The sequence below is a fragment of the Mustelus asterias genome, chromosome 11, assembly GCF_964213995.1.
Source record: "Mustelus asterias chromosome 11, sMusAst1.hap1.1, whole genome shotgun sequence".
Lineage (NCBI taxonomy): Eukaryota > Metazoa > Chordata > Chondrichthyes > Carcharhiniformes > Triakidae > Mustelus > Mustelus asterias.
The window spans coordinates 42,933,944-42,958,025 of NC_135811.1; the positions used below are offsets into that span (position 1 = coordinate 42,933,944).

The following is a 24,082-nucleotide window of genomic DNA, read 5'->3' on the forward strand; positions in this document are numbered from 1 at the left end:
ATAATGATAAACTTCAAGGGGATGTAGACAGGCTGCTGTATTGGGGTGACATGCGACAAATAAACTTGAATGCAGAGAAATGTGCAGTGGTATGATTTGGTAGGAAGACTGGAGAGGTAGAGTACCATTCTAAAGGACATGTAAGGTCAGAAAATCTGGTGCGTTTTTATATTTGTTCAAGGGATGTGGGTGTCGCTGGCTGGGTCAGCATTTGCTTCCCATCCCTAAGGGCATTTAAGAGTCAACCACATTGCTATGGGTCTGGAGTCACATGTCGGCCAGACCACATAAGGACGGCAGATTTCCTTCCCTGAACGGCATTAATGAACCAGATGGGTTTTTCCGACAATCAACAATGGTTTCATGGTCATCATTACACTTTTAATTCCAGATTTATTTAAAATTCAAATTTCACCATCTGCCATGGTGGGATTCAAACCCTGGTCCCCAGAGCATTACCCTGGGTCTCTAGATTATTCATCCAGTGACAATATCACAATACCACCGCCTCCATGAGCTCAAATCATTGATGGTGGCAGCGTAATTTGAAAATGCAATTAAAAGGGCATTCAGGATCCTGGGCTTATAAATTGTTGCATAGAGCACATAAACGAGGAAGTTATGATGAATCTTTTATATAAAACACTGGACCTTTAAGAAGAATGTGAAGGCTCTATGGAGAGTGTAGGAAAGATTTGCAAGAATGGTTACAAGTTTAAGGATCTTCTGTTTTGTGAAAAGACTGGAGAAGCTGAGTCTGTTCTCAGAGAAGGGATGGTTAAGAGGAGGTCTGATGGAGGTGTTCAGAAGCATGAGGGATATAGACAAAGTAAATCAAAAGTGTTTCCATTGATGGAAGGGTTGGGAATCAGAGGACACAGATTTAAAGTGATTGACAAGAGAACTAGAGACGACATGAGGGAAAATTTTTTATGTGGGGTGCGTGATTCTGATCTGGGAATGCACTGCCTGAAAGGGTGGTGGGGTCAGATTTAATTATGACTCACAGAGGGGAACTGAGGTGGCACTAGTTCAATTGCATCTGCAGAGAGCAGGCGTTGACATGTTGAGCCAAATGACCTCCTTATTTGTTATGTTAGGAATTTCCTCCCAAAACCTCCCTGAATCTCGACCTCTCTTCTGCTTTAAAATGCTACTTAAAATCTATCGGGTTTTTTTGGTAACTTTCAGTACTTTTATTGCAACCAAAAAGCCCAGTTCAAGTTGAATCCGATTCATGGTGGCCACGTAAGGGTCAAACAAGATCCAAACTGACAAGATGGGACATTGCATCCCATCTTGGGCTGGATCAAATAAGATCCAAGCTGATGGGATGAGGCATTGCACCCTTTCCTGGGCTTGATCTCATGCTTCATCTTAGCCAAAAGGCCGAGATGACTTTGAAGAATTGCATCAGGGAAAGCCTCCGTTTTACCTCATTGGCTACGCTGATCTATTACTCTAACCTAGCCTGGGCAAACCATCATGGCAGGTGTCAGCACACCCCAAGTGCAATGGGCTAGCCTGGTAACCATTTAGTCACTTGTCCACATATCTCCTTATCTCCATCTGAAGACACTCTTGTGAAATGCCTTGGGATGTTTTGCTATATCAATGGTGCTATATATAACTGCAAGTTGTTATCATTGCTGGTTGTGAAATGGGTGCTCTTGAGTTGACAATGCTTCTATTATTCATTATTGTGTAACAGTCACAGTGCAGATTTAGTCACATTGAGAAAATGCTCAGTGCAATCCATTTTTCAGTTTGGAAAATAATTCTTCACTATTACAGCAGTCAAAGAACTATGCTGTCTCTTTCCTTTCTAAAAGGTTAAGGGTTAAATCAGAAATGTGAAGGGATATTCACTGTTCACCTGAATGGGTATTGTTGCAACACTACCCAAAACATTTTAGGATCAAGTTATATTGATTTCTTTATTTACCACTTGCAGGTTTCAGAATGGGAAAGTATATTTAGTTGTGCGTATAGCAAAGACAAGTTGGATAATGCCAGACCCGTTCCAGCTGTTAATAGAAAAATTGCCCTCAATTCAGCCGCTTAAATATTTGCGTTTGTGGTGACTGTTATTCCTTAAATTTTCCCATCCTTCCTGAGACCTCAATGGATAAATTTGTGAGACAAATGGCCTTGTTATGTTTGTTTGCAGTTTATAATTGTGATAGTGAAGTTATACAGCAGCCCAAAGTGATTTGCGTGTTTCTATTATTTAAGAAAAATGATAAATACAACGTCCAGATTGTGCTGATGTTGACATCATCAGTAGATAAGATAAACACTTTACTTTGTGTGCTGACCTCATTCTCACCACTTGTTATTATTGCAACAAGGTCAAGTTTTTAATTTCAAACTTCAAGTTTGAAAAAAATACGAAGAGCACAGATTACCTACTTTTAACATTTCCTATAACATTTTCACCAGCCTACAAATACAACTCACAAACACACCTGACTGAGATTATTAAAAATGTGTTTTCTGACCATGCCGGCAAGCTTCACTTATTGCCCATCATTCTTGCTCTGAGAAGGCAGTGGTGGGACTTCTCCTTCAAAAGCTCCTGTAGTAAATATGCTACCGCAACAGGGAATACCAGTGATGCAGAAGTGACACCAATACAGGAAATTCCCAATTTAAGTTGCCTCATTCAGCATCAAGATATAGTGGCAATCTAACTACTTCTAACACAGATTCTAAGTGCCAAATGAGCGTGAAAATGGGAGAGAATCGCACCCATTTTTGGGGAGAGCTCCGAGTAGGTACCTTATGGCAATTAGAAAAAAAAATCCCAAATGCAATAGGGGGAGTGGATGGAGTCTATTCATGCCATGAAGCCAGCTGCAGACTGCTGGAGGGCGCTATTGCGTATGCGCCCTGATCTCCCAGTGCGCTGTGCAAAGTGTACATAGTGCACTGGGAAATTGTCACTCCTCCCACCCCCAGGACATCACACTCCCACATCCTCGATTGCTGCCCCTGACCCCCACGCCCCAGATGATTGCAGCCCCCAATGCACCCCCCCCTCTCTCGGCCGAGCAACATCCACATCACCCCGATACTCTCCCCTCAGCTGATTAATGCCCTTGATTCCCCATCGCTGATTGCCATCCTGGCGATGCTTGATGCAGAGTATGAAACACCACATGCCCTGCTTCCCCTTCAGGCTCTGCCCCCTTCAGGCCCTTCCCTTTCGACACCACCCTTCCACTTTGGGCAGTGTCAATGGTGGGCCTTATGCCTGGTGGGCATTGCCAGGATGCCAGGCGGGCAGTGCCAGGGTGCCCAGTGGACCAGGGTGCTGGGGTCCCAGGCTAATAGTGCCAGTCTGGCATTGCCCACCCCTGACCCTGACTATCCAGGCCAGTTCAATGTCCTCCGGTCCCACCTGTGAGGCCATTACGTCAGGTCCCCCCGTTGGTGGGGGACAATACATGATCCTCGTCGGTGAGGATATCCACTGCCGAGGCTATTAAGGCAAGTGAGCCCAGACGATTACATCTCAGACTCACTAATAATATTAAAATTAGATAAATATTTAAATCAGCCTTGCACCCACAGACCAGGGAGGTAATATTGCGAGAGACAAGAAACCAGGCGTGAATCCAGTTTTTTGCTGCTTGCACGATCTTATTGGCTTGCCACACTGACCAACTGGCAAGATGAGTCAGTAAGATCACCCCCTTAGTGTCAGAATTCTGCTTTAGTATTGTTTCATGCCAGGGCTCATGTAGCATCGTGTGATCTGATTGGCACCGTTTTGGAGTGGCCTCCCCCGCTCCCCGACCATCATGCTTGCCGCCTCTGCAGCTCGTTGCTCCCTCCCTAACCCTCCCATTTATCGCTCCCCTCTCCCATCGTTCAAGCTCACAGCTCCTCTCACTCCCACACTTGCTTCCTCCCTCTCATCACCCCTCTCCTGATTCCTTGCTCACTGCAAAAGTGCAAGGATATGAGGAGAGGGGAATGGTGTGTGCAGGAGAGGTAGCGAACAGGAGTGCCAGCCAGTGGGATGGAGTGGGAAGCAATGAGGGGAAAAAGCCAGCGAGTGGAAGAGATTCAGTGAGCGGCAAGTGGAAAGAGTTGGCATATTTCTTGAATATTTTAAAGTTTATCTTGTTTTAATAGTTACTTCATTTATGAATATAGCAATTTGTGAATGTGCAGTAATTGAACTTACATAGCATAATATTTTTCTGATGAGGAAGGCCCTTCAGAATGTAACTACAGTGTTTGCATTGGTTGTAATGGGAATATCTGATTTGCTTAAGTTGTTTCACTTGGAGTTGCACTTTTCAGAAATGCAACTACAATGTTAAGTGAGTACAATGTTAGGGGCAGCATGATGGCACTGTGGTTAGCACTGCTGCCTCACTGCGCCAGGGACTCGGGTTCAATTCCAGCCTTGGGTGACTGTCTGTGTGGAGCTTGTATGTTCGCCCCGTGTCTGTGTGGGTTTCCTCCGGGTGCCCTGGTTTCCTTCCACAGTCCAAAGATATGCAGGTTAGATGAATTGAGGGGGATTGAGTTTCGGAGCCAGGAGGTCATGCTGCAACTGTACAAAACTCTGGTGCGGCCGCATTTGGAGTATTGCGTACAGTTCTGGTCGCCGTATTATAGGAAAGATGTGGAAGTGTTGGAAAGGGTGCAGAGGAGATTTACCAGGATGTTGCCTGGTATGGTGGGAAAATCGTATGAGGAAAGGCTGAGGGGCTTGAGGTTCTTTTCGATAGAGAGAAGAAGGTTAAGAGGTGACTTAATAGAGGCAGACAAGATGATCAGAGGATTAGATAGGGTGGATAGTAAGAGCCTTTTTCCTCGGATGGTGATGGCTAGCACGAGGGGACATAGCTTTAAACTGAGGGGTGAGAGATATAGGACAGATGTCAGAGGCTCACCACCACCTTCTTGAGGGGAAGTAGGGATAGGCAATTAATGCAGGCCTAACCAGTGATGCTCACATCCCAGAAATTAATATTAAAAACAAAATTTTATAAAATCAATTCCATTAATTGAAGGGGAATGATTTTATATGCTGCTTTATATGAAGAGTATTTAACGGGCGGCACGGTAGCACAGTGGTTAGCACTGCTGCTTCACAGCTCCAGGGACCTGGGTTCAATTCCCGGCTTGGGTCACTGTCTGTGTGGAGTTTGCATATTCTCCTCGTGTCTGCGTGGGTTTCCTCCGGGTGCTCTGGTTTCCTCCCACAGTCCAAAGATGTGCGGCTTAGGTTGGTTGGTCATGCTAAAAATTGCCCTTAGTGTCCTGAGATGTGTCAGTTAGAGGGATTAGTGGGTAAATATATAGGGATATGGGGGTAGGGCCTGGGTGGGATTGTGGTCGGTGCAGACTCGATGGGCCGAATGGCCTCTTTCTGTACTGTAGGGTTTCTATGATTTCTATGTTAGAGGTAGGTTCTTTCCTCAGAGAGTAGTAAGGGCGTGGAATGCCCTGCCTGCAGCAGTAGTGGACTCATCAACATTAAGAGCATTCAAATGGTTATTGGATAAACATATGGATGATATTGGAATAGTGTAGATTAGAGGGGCTTTAGACTGGTTCCACTGGTCGGCGCAACACCGAGGGCCGAAGGGCCTGTACTGCGCTGTAATGTTCTATGTTCTAATATCAAAACGGAGAGATACTTCGGGGTGCTTCAGTGCAGTGAGATCTGGGTGTCCTCGTGCATGAGTCGCAAAAAACTTACATACATGTACAACAGGTAATAAGGAAATTTTGGCATTTATAGCTAAAGGAATAGAATATAGAAGTAAGGAACTGTTGTTGCAACTATACAAGGCATTGGTAAGACCATAACTGGAGTACTGCGTACAGTTTTGGTCCCCCAATTTGAGAAAGGATGTAGTGGCATTAGAGGCAGTCCAGAGGAAGTTCACTAGATTGATTCCAGAGATGAGGGGGTTTGTCTTATGAAGAGAGATTAAGCGGTTTAAGCCTATACTCGGTTTAAAAGAATGAGAGGCGATCTAATTGAGGTATATAAGATAATACAAAGTATTAATAGAATAGACATAGAGTGGATGCTTCTTCTTGTGGGGCAATCGAGAACAAGAGTTCATAGTTTTAAGATAAGAGGTAGCTGATTTAAAACCGAGATGAGGAGAAACTTCTTCTCTCAAATGAATCTGTGGAACTGACTACCCCAGAGTGCAATGGATGCTGAGACATTGAATAAATTTAAGGAGGAGATAGACAGATCTTTAATTCGTAATGGGTTGAAGGATTATGGAGAACAGGCACGAAAGTGCAGTTGAGGCTGAGACAAGATCAGCCATGAACATGTTGAATGATGGAGTAGGCTTGAGGGGCTGAAATGCCTACTCCTGCTCCTAGTTCTCCTGACTCGTCCCTTGTAGATGGTGCATAGAGCTGAGGAGTCAGGAGTTAAGTCACAGGTTGTGTGGCATTTTCTCTGCTCTTGTAGTCTTCGTATTGATACAGTTGTTTCAATTCAACTTCTAATCAGTTTTACTTTCAGGTTGTTGGTATATGGGGATGTGGTGATAATGGGACAGTTGAAGTTCAAGGAGAGTCAGCTGGGCTTACTCTTCTTTAAGATAGCCATTAACCAGGCTTTTATACATTGCGAATGTTATAGGCCACGTGTCAGCTGCAGTTTAGATGTTATCGAGATCATGCTGCATTCTGTCAAGGGCTGATTATCTCAAATTGTGAATGAGCTGAACACTCTGGAATTGTCAATTAGCAGCCACATTCTAACCTTGTGACAAAGGAGAGCCATTCAGTGAAGTAACTGAAGGTGATTTGGGTAAGGACGTGGCCTTGAAGGACTCTTGCACTGATGTCCTTTTTTTAAATTCATTCTTGGGACATGGGCACCGTTGGCTGGCCAGCATTTATTGTGTGGAGATGCCGGCATTGGACTGGGGTAAACACAGTAAGAAGTTTAACAACACCAGGTTAAAGTCCAACAGGTTTATTTGGTAGCAAAAGCCACACAAACTTTCGGAGCTCTAAGCCCCTTCTTCAGGTGAGTGGGAATTCTGTTCACAAACAGAGCATATAAAGACACAAACTCAATTTACATGAATAATGGTTGGAATGCGAATACTTACAACTAATCAAGTCTTTAAGAAACAAAACAATGTGAGTGGAGAGAGCATCAAGACAGGCTAAAAAGATGTGTATTGTCTCCAGACAAGACAGCCAGTGAAACTCTGCAGGTCCACGCAACTGTGGGGGTTACAAATAGTGTGACATGAACCCAATATCCCGGTTGAGGCCGTCCTCGTGTGTGCGGAACTTGGCTATCAGTTTCTGCTCAGCGACTCTGCGCTGTCGTGTGTCGCGAAGGCCGCCTTGGAGAACGCTTACCCGAATATCAGAGGCCGAATGCCCGTGACCGCTGAAGTGCTCCCCAACAGGAAGAGAACAGTCTTGCCTGGTGATTGTCGAGCGGTGTTCATTCATCCGTTGTCGCAGCGTCTGCATAGTTTCCCCAATGTACCATGCCTCGGGACATCCTTTCTTGCAGTGTATCAGGTAGACAACATTGGCCGAATTGCAAGAGTATGTACCGTGTACCTGGTGGATGGTGTTCTCACGTGAGATGATGGCATCTGTGTCGATGATCCGGCACGTCTTGCAGAGGTTGCTGTGGCAGGGTTGTGTGGTGTCATGGTCACTGTTCTCCTGAAGGCTGGGTAGTTTGCTGCGGACAATGGTCTGTTTGAGGTTGTGCGGTTGTTTGAGGGCAAGAAGTGGGGGTGTGGGGATGGCCTTGGCGAGATGTTCGTCTTCATCAATGACATGTTGAAGGCTCCGGAGGAGATGCCGTAGCATTCCCACTCACCTGAAGAAGGGGCTTAGAGCTCCGAAAGCTTGTGTGGCTTTTGCTACCAAATAAACCTGTTGGACTTTAATCTGGTGTTGTTAAACTTCTTACTGTGTTTACCCCAGTCCAACGCCGGCATCTCCACATCATGACTACCATCGACACCGCAAACTGCCGGCTCCAAGTGGAGAGGATCTCCAAGAAGATCACGCATATCGACACAGACATCAAGTTTCTACAAAGATGCAAGAAATCAGACAAGATACCGAAAGGACTACGGATCACGAACCCACTCAGGTCAACCTATAACACAGACTACGCTGAGAGACTTTGCCGTCGCACCTCTCTCACACTCCTCCACCACCTCATACACCAACTCTACAGCAAACGCCGCAGCCTGGAAACCAAGATAGAGTCCATATTCTCAACTTGCGCTCAGGATGCAGACCAGCTGCGAAACTCTGCCAAGCAGATGAGACAAAGGAGCTACACCATCTACATGCATACCAAGAACAGGAAACTTGAGAAACTCGGCATCTCCACCAGCAGCAACCAAGCCTCCCCCCGTACCACAGTAGAAAACAGTACCACTGCAGGGAAGTCCATTGTCAACTTGTCCGACTACACACTTCAACCAGATGAAATCGAAGTTCTCAGCCGAGGGCTTAATTTTTGCCCCACCACCAAAATAGACCCCATCAGTCTCGCAGCAGACACAGAGGAATTCATCAGGCGAATGAGGCTGAGGGAGTTCTTCCACAAACCCCAAGAGGCCAACAACGAACACAATGAGACAGCCAATGAACCGGAACAGCCGACAGAGAGATCCGCAGTGCATCCAAAGAGGAAAGAGTCGAATTGGACTCCTCCGGAAGGCCGCTGCCCTCGACTTGACATGTATGCCCAAGCCGTCAGGAGGTGCGTCAACACCAAATTCATCAGCCGCACTCACAAGACAGCCCCGAACATCACCCAAGCACAACGTAATGCCATCCACGCTCTCAAGACCAACCGCAACATTGTCATCAAACCAGCAGACAAAGGAGGGGCCATCGTCATACTGAACAGAACGGATTACTGCAAAGAAGTGTACCGACAACTCAACAACGAGGAACACTACAGACAGTTACCTGCAGATCCGACCAAAGAACACACCCGTCAACTCAACACTCTGATCAAGACCTTTGATCCAGACCTTCGGAACACCCTCCGTGCTCTCATCCCACATACTCCCCGCGTTGGAGATCTCTACTGCCTCCCGAAGATACACAAGGCAAACACATCCGGCCGTCCCATCATTTCGGGCAATGGGATCCTGTGCGAGAACCTCTCCGGCTATGTCGAGGGCATCCTGAAACCCATTGTACAAAGAACCCCCAGCTTTTGTCACGACACGACGGACTTCCTACAGAAACTCGACACACATGGGGCAGTTGAACCAGGAGCGCTCCTCGTCACAATGGATGTCTCGGCACTCTACACCAGCATCCCCCATGACGATGGCATTGCTGCAACGGCCTCAGTGCTCAGCGCCAACAACTGCCAGTTTCCAGATGCAATTTTACATCTCATCCGCTTCATCCTGGACCACAATATCTTCACCTTCAACAACCAGTTCTTCATCCAGACACACGGAACAGCCATGGGGACCAAATTTGCACCTCAATATGCCAACATCTTCATGCACAGGTTCGAACAAGACTTCTTCACCGCATGGACCTTCAACCGATGCTATACACTAGATACATCGATGATATTTTCTTCCTTTGGACTCATGGTGAACAATCACTGAAACAACTCTATGATGACATCAACAAGTTCCACCCCACCATCAGACTCACCATAGACTACTCTCCGGAATCGGTTGCATTCTTGGACACACGCATCTCCATTAAGGACGGTCACCTCAGCACCTCACTGTACCGCAAGCCCACGGATAACCTCACGATGCTCCACTTCTCCAGCTTCCACCCTAAACACGTTAAAGAAGCCATCCCCTACGGACAAGCCCTCCATATACACAGGATCTGCTCGGATGAGGAGGATCGCAACAGACACCTCCAGACGCTGAAAGATGCCCTCATAAGAACAGGATATGGCGCTCGACTCATTGATCAACAGTTCCAACGCGCCACAGCGAAAAACCGCACCGACCTCCTCAGAAGACAAACACGGGACACAGTGGACAGAGTACCCTTCGTTGTCCAGTACTTCCCCGGAGCGGAGAAGCTACGGCATCTCCTCCGGAGCCTTCAACATGTCATTGATGAAGACGAACATCTCGCCAAGGCCATCCCCTCACCCCCACTTCTTGCCTTCAAACAACCGCACAACCTCAAACAGACCATTGTCCGCAGCAAACTACCCAGCCTTCAGGAGAACAGTGACCATGACACCACACAACCCTGCCACAGCAACCTCTGCAAGACGTGCCGGATCATCGACACAGATGCCATCATCTCACGTGAGAACACCATCCACCAGGTACACGGTACATACTCTTGCAATTCGGCCAACGTTGTCTACCTGATACGCTGCAAGAAAGGATGTCCCGAGGCATGGTACATTGGGGAAACTATGCAGACGCTGCAACAACGGATGAATGAACACCGCTCAACAATCACCAGGCAAGACTGTTCTCTTCTGTTGGGGAGCACTTCAGCGGTCACGGGCATTCGGCCTCTGATATTCGGGTAAGCGTTCTCCAAGGCGGCCTTCGCGACACACGACAGCGCAGAGTCGCTGAGCAGAAACTGATAGCCAAGTTCCGCACACACGAGGACGGCCTCAACCGGGATATTGGGTTCATGTCACACTATTTGTAACCCCCACAGTTGCGTGGACCTGCAGAATTTCACTGGCTGTCTTGTCTGGAGACAATACACATCTTTTTAGCCTGTCTTGATGCTCTCTCCACTCACATTGTTTTGTTTCTTAAAGACTTGATTAGTTGTAAGTATTCGCATTCCAACCATTATTCATGTAAATTGAGTCTGTGTCTTTATATGCTCTGTTTGTGAACAGAATTCCCACTCACCTGAAGAAGGGGCTTAGAGCTCCGAAAGCTTGTGTGGCTTTTGCTACCAAATAAACCTGTTGGACTTTAACCTGGTGTTGTTAAACTTCTTACAGCATTTATTGCCCATCTCTGGTTGTCCTTGAAACTGAGGGCAGTTGAGAGTCAACCGCTTTGCTGTGGCTTTGGAGTCACATGTAGACAGACCAGGAAAGGACAGCAGATTTCCTTCCCCAAAAGGCATTGGTAAACCAGATGGGATTTTCCAACAATGACAAAGGTTTCACGGTCATCAGTAGATTTCAGGTATATTTTATTGAATTCAAATTCCACCATCTGCCGAACTTGGGTCCCCAGAACATTAGCTGAGTTTCTGGATTAATAGCCTAGCAATAATACCACTGGGCCATCGCTCTTCCCCTGGTGCTGTGATGACTGGCCTCCCACAAACACAGCCATCCTCATTTGTGTTTTTTTTAATGTGGAGAGCTTCTACATTTCCTCAGTCTGGGAAAAGTACATTTGAGAGACAGTTACACTGAGGTGTAGCCATTCACAACCCTCTCAAATAGCACCAGCGTTAAACTGCTATTGGGTGCATTATTTATCGAGACAGATTTTTAAAAAACTGACACTGTATGATGTCCGAATATTAACAATAGTAGTTTGCTTGAAATCGTGTCTGCGCCATGCGATTACCTGCAATTTGGTTTGACTGTATTATGAAATGGAAGAAATCAGTCATGTGGGTAAAAGCAGGGAAGGCTGAATGAATAAAGGTTGATATTTGAATGGATATTCATGGTCACCTTTAGCTTTAAAAGTTTAAGTTTATTTATTAATCATAAGTAAGCTTACATTCACACTTCAATGAAGTTACTGTGAAAATCCCCTAGTCGCCGCACTCCAGTGCCTGTTCAGGTTCACTGAGGGAGAATTTAACATGGCCACTGCACCTAACCAGCACGTCTTTCAGACTGTGCGAGGAAACTGGAGCACCCAGAGGAAACCTACACAGACACAGGGAGAAAGTGCAAACTCCGCACAGACAGTGACCCAAGACGGGAATCGAACTTGGCGCTGTGAGGCAGCAGTGCTAACCACTGTGCCACTGTAATTTTTTGGATTAAATGCTAATGTACCAGTTTCAAAATAACTGGCACAGTGGTTAGCACTGTTGCCGCACAGTGCCAAGGGCCCAGATTCAATTCTGGCCTTGGGTGACTGTGTGGAGTTTGCATGTTCTCCCCATGCCTGCATGGGTTTCCTCCCCATAGTCCAAAGATGTGTGGGTTGGGTGGATTGGCCATGCTAAATTGCCCCTTAGTGTCAGGGGGATCAGCAGGGTAAATATGTGGGGCTAAGGGGATAGGGCCTGGCTGGGATTGTGGTCAGTGCAGGCTCGATGGGCTGAATGGCCTCCTTCTACACTGCAGGGATTCTATTCTATGATTCTGTGTTTGCAGTGCAAGGCGATACCTGGCGATGAATCATCCAAATATAAATTTGTATCTTTTGTTCCACAGCTGGGAGAATCCATCACGGAAATAGCCAGCAATATGATGCTAGTGGACGAACACATACTGTGGATGGCCCAGAATGAAGAGAAGGCTTGCACCCGAATCGTGCAGTGTGTGGAATTCATTGCAAGTCTTGTGTTAACCAGCAACACACAGGGGATTTCAAAGGTACGCTTTTCAATGCTGCGTTTTCAAAATTGAAGAGAAAGCATAAAGGGGTCCACTAAATTTTCAATACATTTCGCGGAATGCAGCTCCAGCTCACAGCTGTTCTGTTGATTAGTGAACACTTATGGTGCAACAAATGAGTTAATGGAACATTGTCTGTAAGGGAAAATATCTTTGACAAACCATTGTTCAGTAAAATGAGCCAGGAGTGCATTTCAATAGAATGAACATGCTGGGTGGAATTTTACCAGCCCATGGGTGGCCTCTGAGGTGGAGTGGGAGGGCTGTTAAATGGCAGGGAGCCACATTGAGACAATCCCTGATGCAGTCTCACAAATAGGAGGTGGGCAGGTAAGTTAACTGATTAAGGGCCATTCAATGAGCCATCTTGAGGGGCTGGTGGCATTTTACCCATGTCGTCTGGGGGGGCTGTCAGCTGCAGGGATGTGGCTGGGTGCCGGTGGAGCCTGACGCTCGATAGCTCAAGGTGGGAATGAGGAAGTGATGGGGGTTCATAACCGCTGACATCACCCCACGGAATCGACACCGCCGCTCGAGGCCTTACCCCACTGATCGCTGAGGCTTGGCCCAGCAGGGAAAAAAGTCCCGACTCCCCTTCAAAGCGTGCATGCCTCAAATTGGAAGCAGCTTCTCATTCTCCTTGTGGTCTCAAGCTCCTTCACGTTGCTGCTGAAGTTGCGGAGTGGCCGGCCCTTTGTCTGGGCCAGCAGAGTGGAGAACCGGACTGCCATCCTTAAACGGGAAGATTGCCGCTGCGGTCCTGCTGCCCACCTCCCCAACTAGAAAATCCTGGTCACCTTTTGGTTTTGCCCAATTATAAATTTCATGAGGTAGCTGCCATCGTATTTAGTGAAGGTTTTGCACAGTGCTGGACATTTTGTTCACAGTGGATCCTTTGTCATGTTCAAGTTCTTTTCTCTAGATTTGCGACAAATGGATTTTTGAAGTGACGAGACTTTTTGAGCCAAGGGCAAATGATTGGGCAGTGTGCAGTCTATTAGATTACGGATGTGAGCTGTGGGTCTTTTTCATCATCCATTGGTCCTTCGACTCAAGAGCTCGAATATGAGAACAGCCCAAACGAATGTGGACCATATCTGTTTGGATCATACAACACTCGCTCGGAATGTCAAACTGTTTTGTTCACATGTTTAAAGTTTTAAGTTTATTTATTAGTGTCACAAGTAGGCTTACATTAACACTGCAATGGAGTTACTATGGAAATCCCCTAGTCGCCACACTCCGGCGCCTATTCGGGTACACTGAGGGAGAATTTAGCATGACCAATGCACCTAACCAGCACGTCTTTCGGACTGTGGGAGGAAACCGGAGCACCCGGAGGAAACCCACGTAGGCACAGGAAGAACATGCATACTCTGCACAGTGACCCAAATCGGGAATCAAACCCAGGTCCCTGGCACTGTGAGGCAGCAGTACTAACCACTGTACCGCCCACATGAGACAAGCATTTCACGATGAGAAACAAATCGCTTTGTTTTTGTTAAGGTAGTTGATCTTATAAAAATGCAATTTCTGGCACATTGAGGTACAGTTTTCAGATTGGATGTAGGATTGAAGTATCCAATTTTTGAACAAAAAATCTTTTGGACCTTTCTTAATGTTTTTTTAGCCTTAAATTATTCTGGCTCTTGTATCTTAGATCAATCTCATGGATGAGTTCCAACTCCCTCAGCCTTTGAAAGTGTCTATTCTTGGTGTGAGGTTTGGGTAAATTTTCAGGAATGCACTTGGGAAATGAACAGCAAACCTTGTCTGATAATTGCATTTCAGTGCTAGGTTTATCTTTTGGCTTCACTGTGGGGACTCGCATCAGCTGTCATTGTATGTTTGAAATAGCAAGTGAATATATTAGGTCACATCCCACAGTGATATTGTTATAGAGAGGAATATCTACATTTACATAGCTAACCTTCACATAATTGTTCTTATAATCAAAGTAATAGCAAGGTTGACACTCTAAAGACAAAATATTTTATTTCAGAACACACAGGAGTGAACTTTGTGTTTCCAGCTGGGTGTGAGGAGTTGCCGAGAGTGGGGGAATGGCGGGGTAGCGACACAGGCAGGAGGGAGAGGAGGGTAGAATGGTGGGAATGCAAAGCAGGAGATCTGGTGGAGTGCTACAAGGCAGTGACAGAAGTGATTTCCTTTCTTTACACATGAATATCAAGGGAATTGATAATCGTTGCTTTCTGACCCAACCAATGTCATTTATGTGATCTTAACAGCCAGAGGCAATTTTTTTCAATTCATTTACAGGAGTTGGGCTTTGCTGGCTAGGCCAACATTTATTGCCCGTACCTAATTGCCCTTGTTCAGGGGGTCTGGAGTCACATGTAGGCCAGACCAGGTGAGCACATCAAATTTCCCTCCCTGAAGGGCATTAGTGAACCAGATGGGTTTTTCCGACAATGGTTTCATGCTCATTATTAGCCTTTTAATTCCAAATTTTCTTTTGTAATTCTGCCGTGGTGGGAATCGAACCCGGGTCCCCAGAGCATTACCCTGGGTCTCTGGATTACCAGTCCAGTGACCATACCACTACACCACCAGCTCCCCATAACAAATGGTGCAAGTCTATCCCCCAGGGCTTTCTCTTGTTTTCTAGAACATTAAACCAACAGTGCTTTGCTAACTGGCTTCTGGTTAGCTTAACTGGGATTTCAAACCGCCCTCACAACTGAAGCAGAACCTGGCCTTCAAAATCTTTCATCTCTAAAAATAAAGCTGCTGGAAATCCTTGGAATTTGAATATTTGGCTCCAAGAAATGAAATCATTAACAAAAAACAGAATTAATCAATCAGATAGCGTTGTTTATGTTTTAATTATTCCTCGCTCCAATCTATAACTAACCAAGTTATTGGAATGTTGTACAGTTTTGGTCCCCTTACATAAGGAAGGATATGCTTGCCATAGAGGGGGTGTGGATGAATTCCAGGGATTGGCGGGACTGTCTTATGGGGAGAGTTTGAGGAGACTTGCCCTGTATTCTCTTGTGTTTCGAAGAATGAAAGTTGGTCTCATTGAAGCTTATTTACAAAATTTGTAAGGGACGAGGAAAGGTAGATGCAGGGGCACGGGGGAGAGGAGGGTAGAATGGTGGGAATGCAAAGCAGGAGATCTGGTGGAGTGCTTTACAAGGCAGTGGCAGAAGATTGATTTATTTTCCGAATGAATAGGAAGAGAATCGATAATCATTGCCTTCTGACCCAACCAACATCATCCTGGCTGGGAGTAGGGGTGAGAATCTTGAACCAGGGGACAGGGTCTCAGAGTAAGGGATAAACCATTTAAACTGGGATGAGGAGGAATCTCTTCACTCGGAGAGTAATGAATCTTTGGAATTATTTACCCCAGAGGGTTGTGGAAAGTCAGACATCAAGTATGTTCATGACAGAGATCGATAGATTTCTAGATTTCTAATGACATCAAGGGATTACGGGCAAGATTGTGTTGAGGTAGACAATCAGCCATGATCTATTTGAATTGTGGAGTAGGTCAAGAGGCCAAATAGCCTACTTCTGCTCCTATGTGCCTGTGTTTAGCCAGCTATTTTGTGACCAAATATGCCCGAATATACCACTAATATCCACCAAAATCACTGGGCACCCCTGTCTTGCTTTTCAGATAATAATCTAATTCTGCTTTGAGTGCCATGATTGAACCCATCTCCACCAGGCCCTCAGACATTCTAACCATTGGCTACATGAACTGGTTTTTCTACAGGCCTTAAATTTGTACCCTTTGGTTTGCGATCCTTCCACCAATGGGAAATTTCTCCCTATCTACTCTGTCCAGAATCCTCTGGAGATCCAGGAAGAGCCCCGTCTTGCCTCTTTGAGGGAAGGCTCGCCATATTAAGGACCATTCAGGCACTTAGCTAGCCTCAGTTTGCCCTTCCTTGGGTCAAGGATGCAGGGGGCAGGGGTCCCACCCACTGAGAGCTACCAACTGGAGGCTGCTGCTGTTATTATATCCACCTAAAGCCAGGGATTATCATGGACCCTGGCCACAGGTGAGTGATGGTGGGGTGGGGGTCACAGAGAATCGGCAGCAAGGGCAGAAAACACCCCATCCAACCCCCTGGATCCCTCAATCAGGAACTGAGTGCCTTTGAACAAGCGACTCCAGCGAGCCTGCAAGCAATGCTGTGTGGATTTGCTTTGTCAGGCTCCCTGCTGCCCGCCACTGGGATGGTGGGTGGGTGCGGCCCTTAAGTGAGCATTAATTGCCTCCTTAAGTGCCTCAACTGTAGGCAGAAAGCCATTCACAGACTTAATTGAAGTGGAGGCAGAAAGATGGCAGGGTCCCCATCCACCACACTCCTGCCTAAAGCAACTCAACCTGTTGGACTTTAACCTGGTGTTGTGAGACTTCTTACCGTAAAGCAACTCACCACAGGAGAGGGCATTAAATTCTATCTATGATTTTGCTTGCTTCTTTCATATTTCCTCTCAACTTTCTTTTCTCCAAGAAGCACAATGCCAACCTCTCCAAACTACCTGCGTAACTCTTCACCATCTCTATTGCTGGACTGGAAACATGCTGCTGTAGAAAATTCTCTTTAGCTTTGCTGATCATGCCTTAAAAACAAATATATATGAGTGCGGAGTGACACAAAATGCACATTTGAGATGTAGCCCAGCTACTGGGAGTCTGCAATCCAAACATCTAGTCCTAGTTGTATCTAGCAGTGATCTGGTCCATAAAATTCGATTTCTTTTTAAGCTGGTACTAATATAAATATTTCTGAACATGGATTGCCTGAGTCACATCTGAAATTCATATCACTGTGAGCATTTGCTACCAGCTGCTTTAAGGACTCGTGAGTGTAAAGCTGTTTTGTAATGTACAGTTGAGGCCTTCAGGCGATGTTAAGTTTGTATTTAAAACCAATGAGAGGTTCTGTAATATATTCTTGCCTGAATGGTTTTAATTATTAAAATGTTCACAGGAATATACATGTAAAATTGCACTTTGTTGAACCAGTGCAAGCTGTAACCTATAACCTCGCTGTGTTCTCACTAAAGGGAAACACTTTTGCAGGTAGCGTTTCTGTTCAATATTTCAGCTTCCTCAACCATGTTTCTTTTTGTTAATTCACATCAAGCCTGTGCCTACCTTTTTCTGTCAAAGCAGGCTGGGTATTAAAATGCACTTTGCATGTTAATGTAATTTTGTTATGCAAACCGCAATCATGCAAACGTGAATTTTATTGATTGAGGTCCAAGTTCTGTAGGCAAACTGCTGTTTAGTCATACATATAATAATTACAACTCTGTTTCGCGTAACTTTTAGCCAGATTTGCGTCTTTGACCTTTTTTTTAGTTTGTCTCGGTGAACCTATCCCATCTTGCGTCCATTAAAGCTGAAATGAATAAGGTTTAACGCAGACTGTAAATAAAATAAAGCAGTGCTTCTACTACAGTGTCACACAATGCTGAGCAATTTCTGTTCATCTTGGATGACTGCCAGCCAGCAATTAATGATACTGAATTGGCTTGTTGAGAATTCATGGTTCTGTTTCTCACCCCCAGAGACTGAAAAATAATTTTTAAAAAACAGCAAAAGATATTAGTAGAAAAGGCAAAATCGCAACAACAAAAAAAGTTACCACATCGGGTGACCTGTATTTTGGGGGCATGTGCCATCTTTCAGCTAGTTTTCACTGAAATTCCCTTTTTTTTTCCGACTACGTTCTCACCAGGTTTCCATGAATATAGCACTGGAGGCCTTCGTGATCAAGCCAGCTAGCTTTACAGGCATGACGTGCACTGCCTTCCAGAAAATGGGGCTGCATCCAGGGAAAGCATTGACCCGTGACGTGGCCAGACTGGATTGGGAGACTGAGTATCGTCGAGACCAGCAGCTGAATTTCAGATGTAACACAGGCAATCTGGCCAGTTCCCTAGTGAATTTCCCAGCTAAGGTAAGGCAGCTTTGCGGTGGGCAAGTGAAGGCAGGCATTCTTATGATGCAACTCTCTCTCAAAATGCAGGGCTGATTACTTTCTTGAGTAACCTTGCAGTCCTGGTGGAACATTCTTTACCCAAATCATTAACTACAACAAAGAACATTCACGGATTATAGTAAGATTTTTAAAATGATGACGGGATATGCATAACTTGAACAGTACTTTGTACCAATTGCATTCATGAATAAGAAGACAAACTTCAACATTCAAAAAGGAAGGAAATTATGTGCCTTGTTCTGTCGGATATGAGGATCATCTCATTCTTTGCAGGGCGGCACAGTGGCGTACTAGTTAGCACTGCTGCCTCACAGTGCCACAGACCTGGGTTCAATTCAGGCCCTGGGTGACTGTGTGGAGTTTGCACGTTCGCCCCATGTCTGTGTGTGTTTCGTCCGGGTGCTCCGGTTTCCTCCCGCAGTTCAAAGAAGTGTGGGTGAGGTGAATTAGCCAAAGTAAATTGCCCCTTGGTGTCAGGGGGCGTTAGCAGGGTAATTATGTAGGGTTACAGGGATAGGGCCTTGGTGGAATTGTGGTCACTGCAGGCCCGATGGGCCAAATGGCTGCCTTCTGCACTGTAGGGATTCTATGAATACTGCATGCAAAAAATAATTTAATTTGAAGTAGATAAAATGACATTTCTGCATAACATGGCCATTTTGCATAATGAAGATTGCGGCAATTAATATGCCAAGTTTTTGAACGAAAAAAGACATTTGTATGTGATGTCACCCAAAAGCACTAGCAAATTATTGCAGTGAATTACTCTGAAATGTAATGACTGTGTCTGTAACTAAATGATTGGATCAACAAAGAAAATGTTTCCAGTGTTTCAAATAAAGCAGCTTGGTCAGATGAGCACGGTGCGGTCAAACGCAGTTGAGGATATTCTTACAAGTTTAATGCATGATGAAAATCAATCAGTAATCAATTAGTAATTTACAGAATGGAAAATCAGGAGAGATGATTTATTGAAGGACCAGGCTGTATCCTCACTGGTTTCAAGCTGTTACCAATTATTTCTCCGAATCCTACAAAGATACAGCACAGCAGAATGCCTCATGTCATCTCTGATTCCTAATCAATCAGCTTAATCAATGTCCTCGGGTTTTGACACTTCTGACATTGGAATCAGTTTCTCCTTGTTACCTCTGCCGTAACATATTCTGATTTCAAACACCTATCAGATCTCCTCTTAACCTTCTCTATTCTAAGGAGAATATCCCCTGCTTTTCCAGTTAATTCGCATCATTCATGTCCCTCATCCTGGCTGCATTGTTGTAAATCTTCCCTGCACCCTCACAAGAGTCGTGACATCCTTTCCTATTTGTAATGTCTAGAATTGAACATGTTAGACCAGCTGCAGTCTAAACAGTGTTTTAGGAAGATTTAGCACAACTTCCTTTCATTTTTGTACTCTTAGCCTCTATTAGGAAACCAAAGGATACCACGTGTTTTATTTTAATAGCCTTTTCCGCTTGTCTTGCTACTTAAAAATACATTGTGTGTACACAACCCGAGACCTTTCTGTTCCTGCCATTTTTAAAAATTGTATTATATGGTTAGTATTCTTGCTGATATGCGTCACGTCACACTTGCCCATGTTAAATTTCACCTGTCATGTGTCTGCACATTTTAAAAGTCCATCTATGCCTTCCTGATTACCATCAACCTTGTTATTCATCACGTTTGCAAATTTCACGTCATTTGCAAACTTTGAAATTCTTCCCTATGCACCCAAGCCCAAGTCATTAATATACATCAAAGAGATCAGTGATCCTAATACTGACCCCTGGGAAACGCCACTGTAAATTCCTGCCTGTCAGAAAAACAACCGTTCACCATTACTCTCTGCTTCCTGTCCCTCAGCCAAATTCACATCCACGCTGTCATCATCCCTTGAGTCCCATGAGATCCAATTTTGTTTAATTGGCTCACTTTAATGACTTTGTATTGCTTTATGCCATTTTTATTCAACAATTATTCGAACATATGAAATCGGCTCCTCGAGCCTGCTACGCTATTCAATAAAATCATGGCTGATCTGATTGTAACCTCAACCTTACATTCCTGACTATCCCCAATAACCTTTCATCCCCTTGTTAATCAAAAATCTACCTCACTGTGCATTAGAAACACTTAAAGATTCTGCTTCCACTGCCTTTTGAGGAAGAGGTCCAGAGACTCATGAGTCTCTGAGAGAAAAAAATTCTCCTCATCTCCATCTTAAATGAGCGACCCCTGATTTTTAAACAATGACCCCTGGTTCTAGATTCTCTGAGAAGAGGAAACGTCCACTCCACATCCACCCTGTCAATATCATTTAGGATCTTTAAGGTTTCAATCAAGTTGCCTCTTACTCTTCCAAACTCTAGTGGACATAAATCTAACCTCCCTAACCTTTCCTCATAAGACAACCTGCCCGTTCCTGGTAATAATCTAGTAAACTGCTTCTTACGCATTTGCATCTTTCCTTAGATAAGGAGACCAGTACTGTACGCAATACTCCAAATGTGGTCTCACCAATGCACTGCACAACTGAAGCATAACTTCCCTGCTTTTATAATCAATTCCTCTCAAAGTAAATGAGAACATTTTATTAGCTTGTTGTGGTGATTAGTGTTTGTCCCTTTAAGGGGAACACAGTAGAAGAGGATCACCTGACTTGAGGGACTAATTGGGACTGAGTGGATAATCACCCCAGGGATGAAGTTCTCACTTAGCCAGAAGGCATCAAGAAAGTTTAAAGTTTAAGTTTATTTATTGTTGTCACGAGTAGGCTTACATTAACACTGCAATGAAGTTACTGTGGGTAGGGGGGGTAGTAGTAGTGGTGGAGGGTACTGCGGGCCTCTGTACAGTTTCCCTTGTTAATAAATATCTGTTGTGTTCCTGATTAAGTTTGTGAGCGTGCAACATTACAATCTGGGGATGTTTATGGGATGTCTCTTCCCTTATGAATCACTGAACACTCCTCTACATGCTGCACATTGTTCCAAATGTTGACATGTTTTTTAGGATGGAGTGCTCTTCATGCAACAGTAAAATCAAATTGAACCTGCATATGGTATCATGGCTAGATATATCACTCCCTTTGAGTATCTGCTCAATACTAACATTTTATAACAATAACGTTGCAATTGAGGTCTGCTGTAGAATTGATCCACTGAGAGGTTTTTGTATTTGAGTACAATAGTCCAATTTTAAAATGTTTTTTGAAGTTAATGAATTTCCACTGAAGTAAAGTACTGCGAAGAAGCTTCTTTACTCATTGAGTGGTTAGAATGTGGAACGCACTACCACAAGGAGTATTTGTGGTTAATAGCACGGAATATCAGACTTAGCATCTGCAAGTATTGCTCTCGCCCAATATGCAGGAACTTAACCCACGCCTTTGCCCTGCATACAAATAAGGACCAGGAGAAAAATCGCTGGATTTCCTCAGCTGAGTCCAGCCGGTCTTAGTTTTGACAATCCACGGTGGGTACTCATGGCTGCTCTTCAAAGGGCGGAGTGATATTTGATCTTTTTGTCACCTTATCATGAAAGCATGTAAAATATTTACAGTAAAATAGGGTGCCTTATGAACTGTGTACAGGACAGTAAATGGTCTCAGGAGAGCAGAGGTAGGCTTGAAGATTCGGTAGATAAATACCAAATGAAATCTAGAATGGAGAAATGCGAGGTGGTACATCTAAACAGGGAAAGTATGAGGGGGGATGGGGGTGCAGGGTATAAACAGAGAGGCTGAGGATTTAAATACCTGCTTCTGTTCTGCCTGTATTTTCAGTATTATGGTGCGATTTTGGTTACAAAATGGCATCCACACTCCTGGCATAGCCCACACAGGACACGATTTTGGTGAAGGCATAAGCACATGTATTAGGAATTTGGGCTGGAGGTATGAAGGGTGGAGGATTATGATGACTGTTGGAGTGTCGAGCTGATTTGGACCCAGTGGTCCCTGTTTTGAAATCACAGCTCCCGAAGCTTGCACCCTCTCTTAAGCTTTGGGCGGCACGGTGGCACAGTGGTTAGCACTGCTGCCTCACAGTTCCAGAAACCCGGGTTCAATTCCAGCCTCGGGTGACTGTCTGTGGGGAGTCTGCACATTCTCCCTGTGTCTGCGTGGGTTTCCTCCGGGTGCTCTGGTTTCGTCACACGGTCCCAAGATGTGTAGGTTAGATGGATTAGCCATGGTAAATGTGTGGGGTTAAGGGGGAATAGGATGGGGGAGAGTCGGTGCAACCCGATGGACTGAATGACCTTCTCTGCACTGTAGGGATTCTATAACTCTATTCTATGATTCTCACATATCTGAGCATTAATTCAGCTTCCTGGTAGACTCCGAGGAATATTCCCTCTGGCTGCCCAGCACTTCAGAGTGTGTCTGTCACTCGAGAAGCGTAGAACCGAAATTCCCCTTAAAACATTCCCCTGCGCAGGCATGCAGCAACCTTAGGGAAGCGTGCAGTGCAACAAGCAAGCCACAGCAAAGAGCAATTTGAGGGAACATTGTCACCCAGGAACTCTATTTAAAAGGATCGTCAGCTTTCAGTTTCCTGGTGGATTGAATCAGATTCTGCTGCCTCTGAGTTCATAGAAGAGCTGTGATTGATTTCTGCCTAAAGTCCGTTTCGTTAACAGGCCGGGAGGGGAGAAAGCCTTGATTCTACCATCAAGGGTCCGGCTCAAAACGACTTGCTCCTAATCATGGATGCTATAGATTTATCTCTCCTGGATTGCAACATGACCAGGAATGTGAACAGAGGCAGCACCACAGAGGATAAGCTGCTTGAAGAGGGAGGAGGAGAAGGGGAAAGGGGCTCTCAGCCACTGTGTTCAGGAAGCAATTGTCTTGCCTTAACCTCATGAAGCACTGGTGTGTACAGTGTCTCTGTCCTACAGAGGAGGTGCTTACTGAAATCTACCTCTGCAGCCTCAGAGTAGAGCAATGATGGCATTACTAGTGGTTGTGAAGATCAACATAGCCATGGATTACTTCGGGCAGGATTTTCCGACCCCCACTGTGGTGTGTTTCCCCATGGCCGAGGTGACTCGCCATTGGCCGTCGATTAAATCTTCCAGTTCTTCGATGTCTGCGAGGTTTTGCGTAGCTTTCCAGTCCTACCGCCAGGTAATTCCTTTGGCATGACTGGAGAATCCCACTGGCATGAAGGACCAGGAAATTCTGCCCTTTATGTCAGAGTCCTGCCATGCCCGGAGCAGGCAACATCTCCAGCACCCCCTGGGTTGCTGTCCACTGCTGTGAGGTGATGACACTCTGTATGCTAGGGGAGGAGAGTATATTCTCTCTGGGCCTGGGCTCTTTTGGGGAGTCGGTACAGACTTGATGGGCCAAATGGCCTCCTCCTGCACTGTCAGGATTCTCTGGTTCCATGGATTCCTTTTGCAGATTGCATGTGTTTTCACTAGCGATTGTGGAATTCCCAGGGCAAAGGGTGCCATTGACTGCACACACTAGGCTTTGCAGGTCCCTCATTTAATCAGCCTGTCCCAGTGCCCCCGT

The 24,082-nt window shown here is 45.3% G+C and overlaps 1 protein-coding gene across 1 annotated transcript in view; it reads left to right on the forward strand.

Annotated features, from left to right (window-relative positions):
- adgra1b (adhesion G protein-coupled receptor A1b) overlaps nucleotides 1-24,082 on the forward strand; it is a 359,394-nt gene that overhangs the window by 158,974 nt on the left and 176,338 nt on the right. The window contains exons 9-10 of the mRNA XM_078223476.1: nucleotides 12,377-12,538; nucleotides 18,289-18,510. Coding sequence (XP_078079602.1) covers nucleotides 12,377-12,538; nucleotides 18,289-18,510 — 384 coding nt within the window. The remainder of the gene's footprint in view (nucleotides 1-12,376; nucleotides 12,539-18,288; nucleotides 18,511-24,082) is intronic.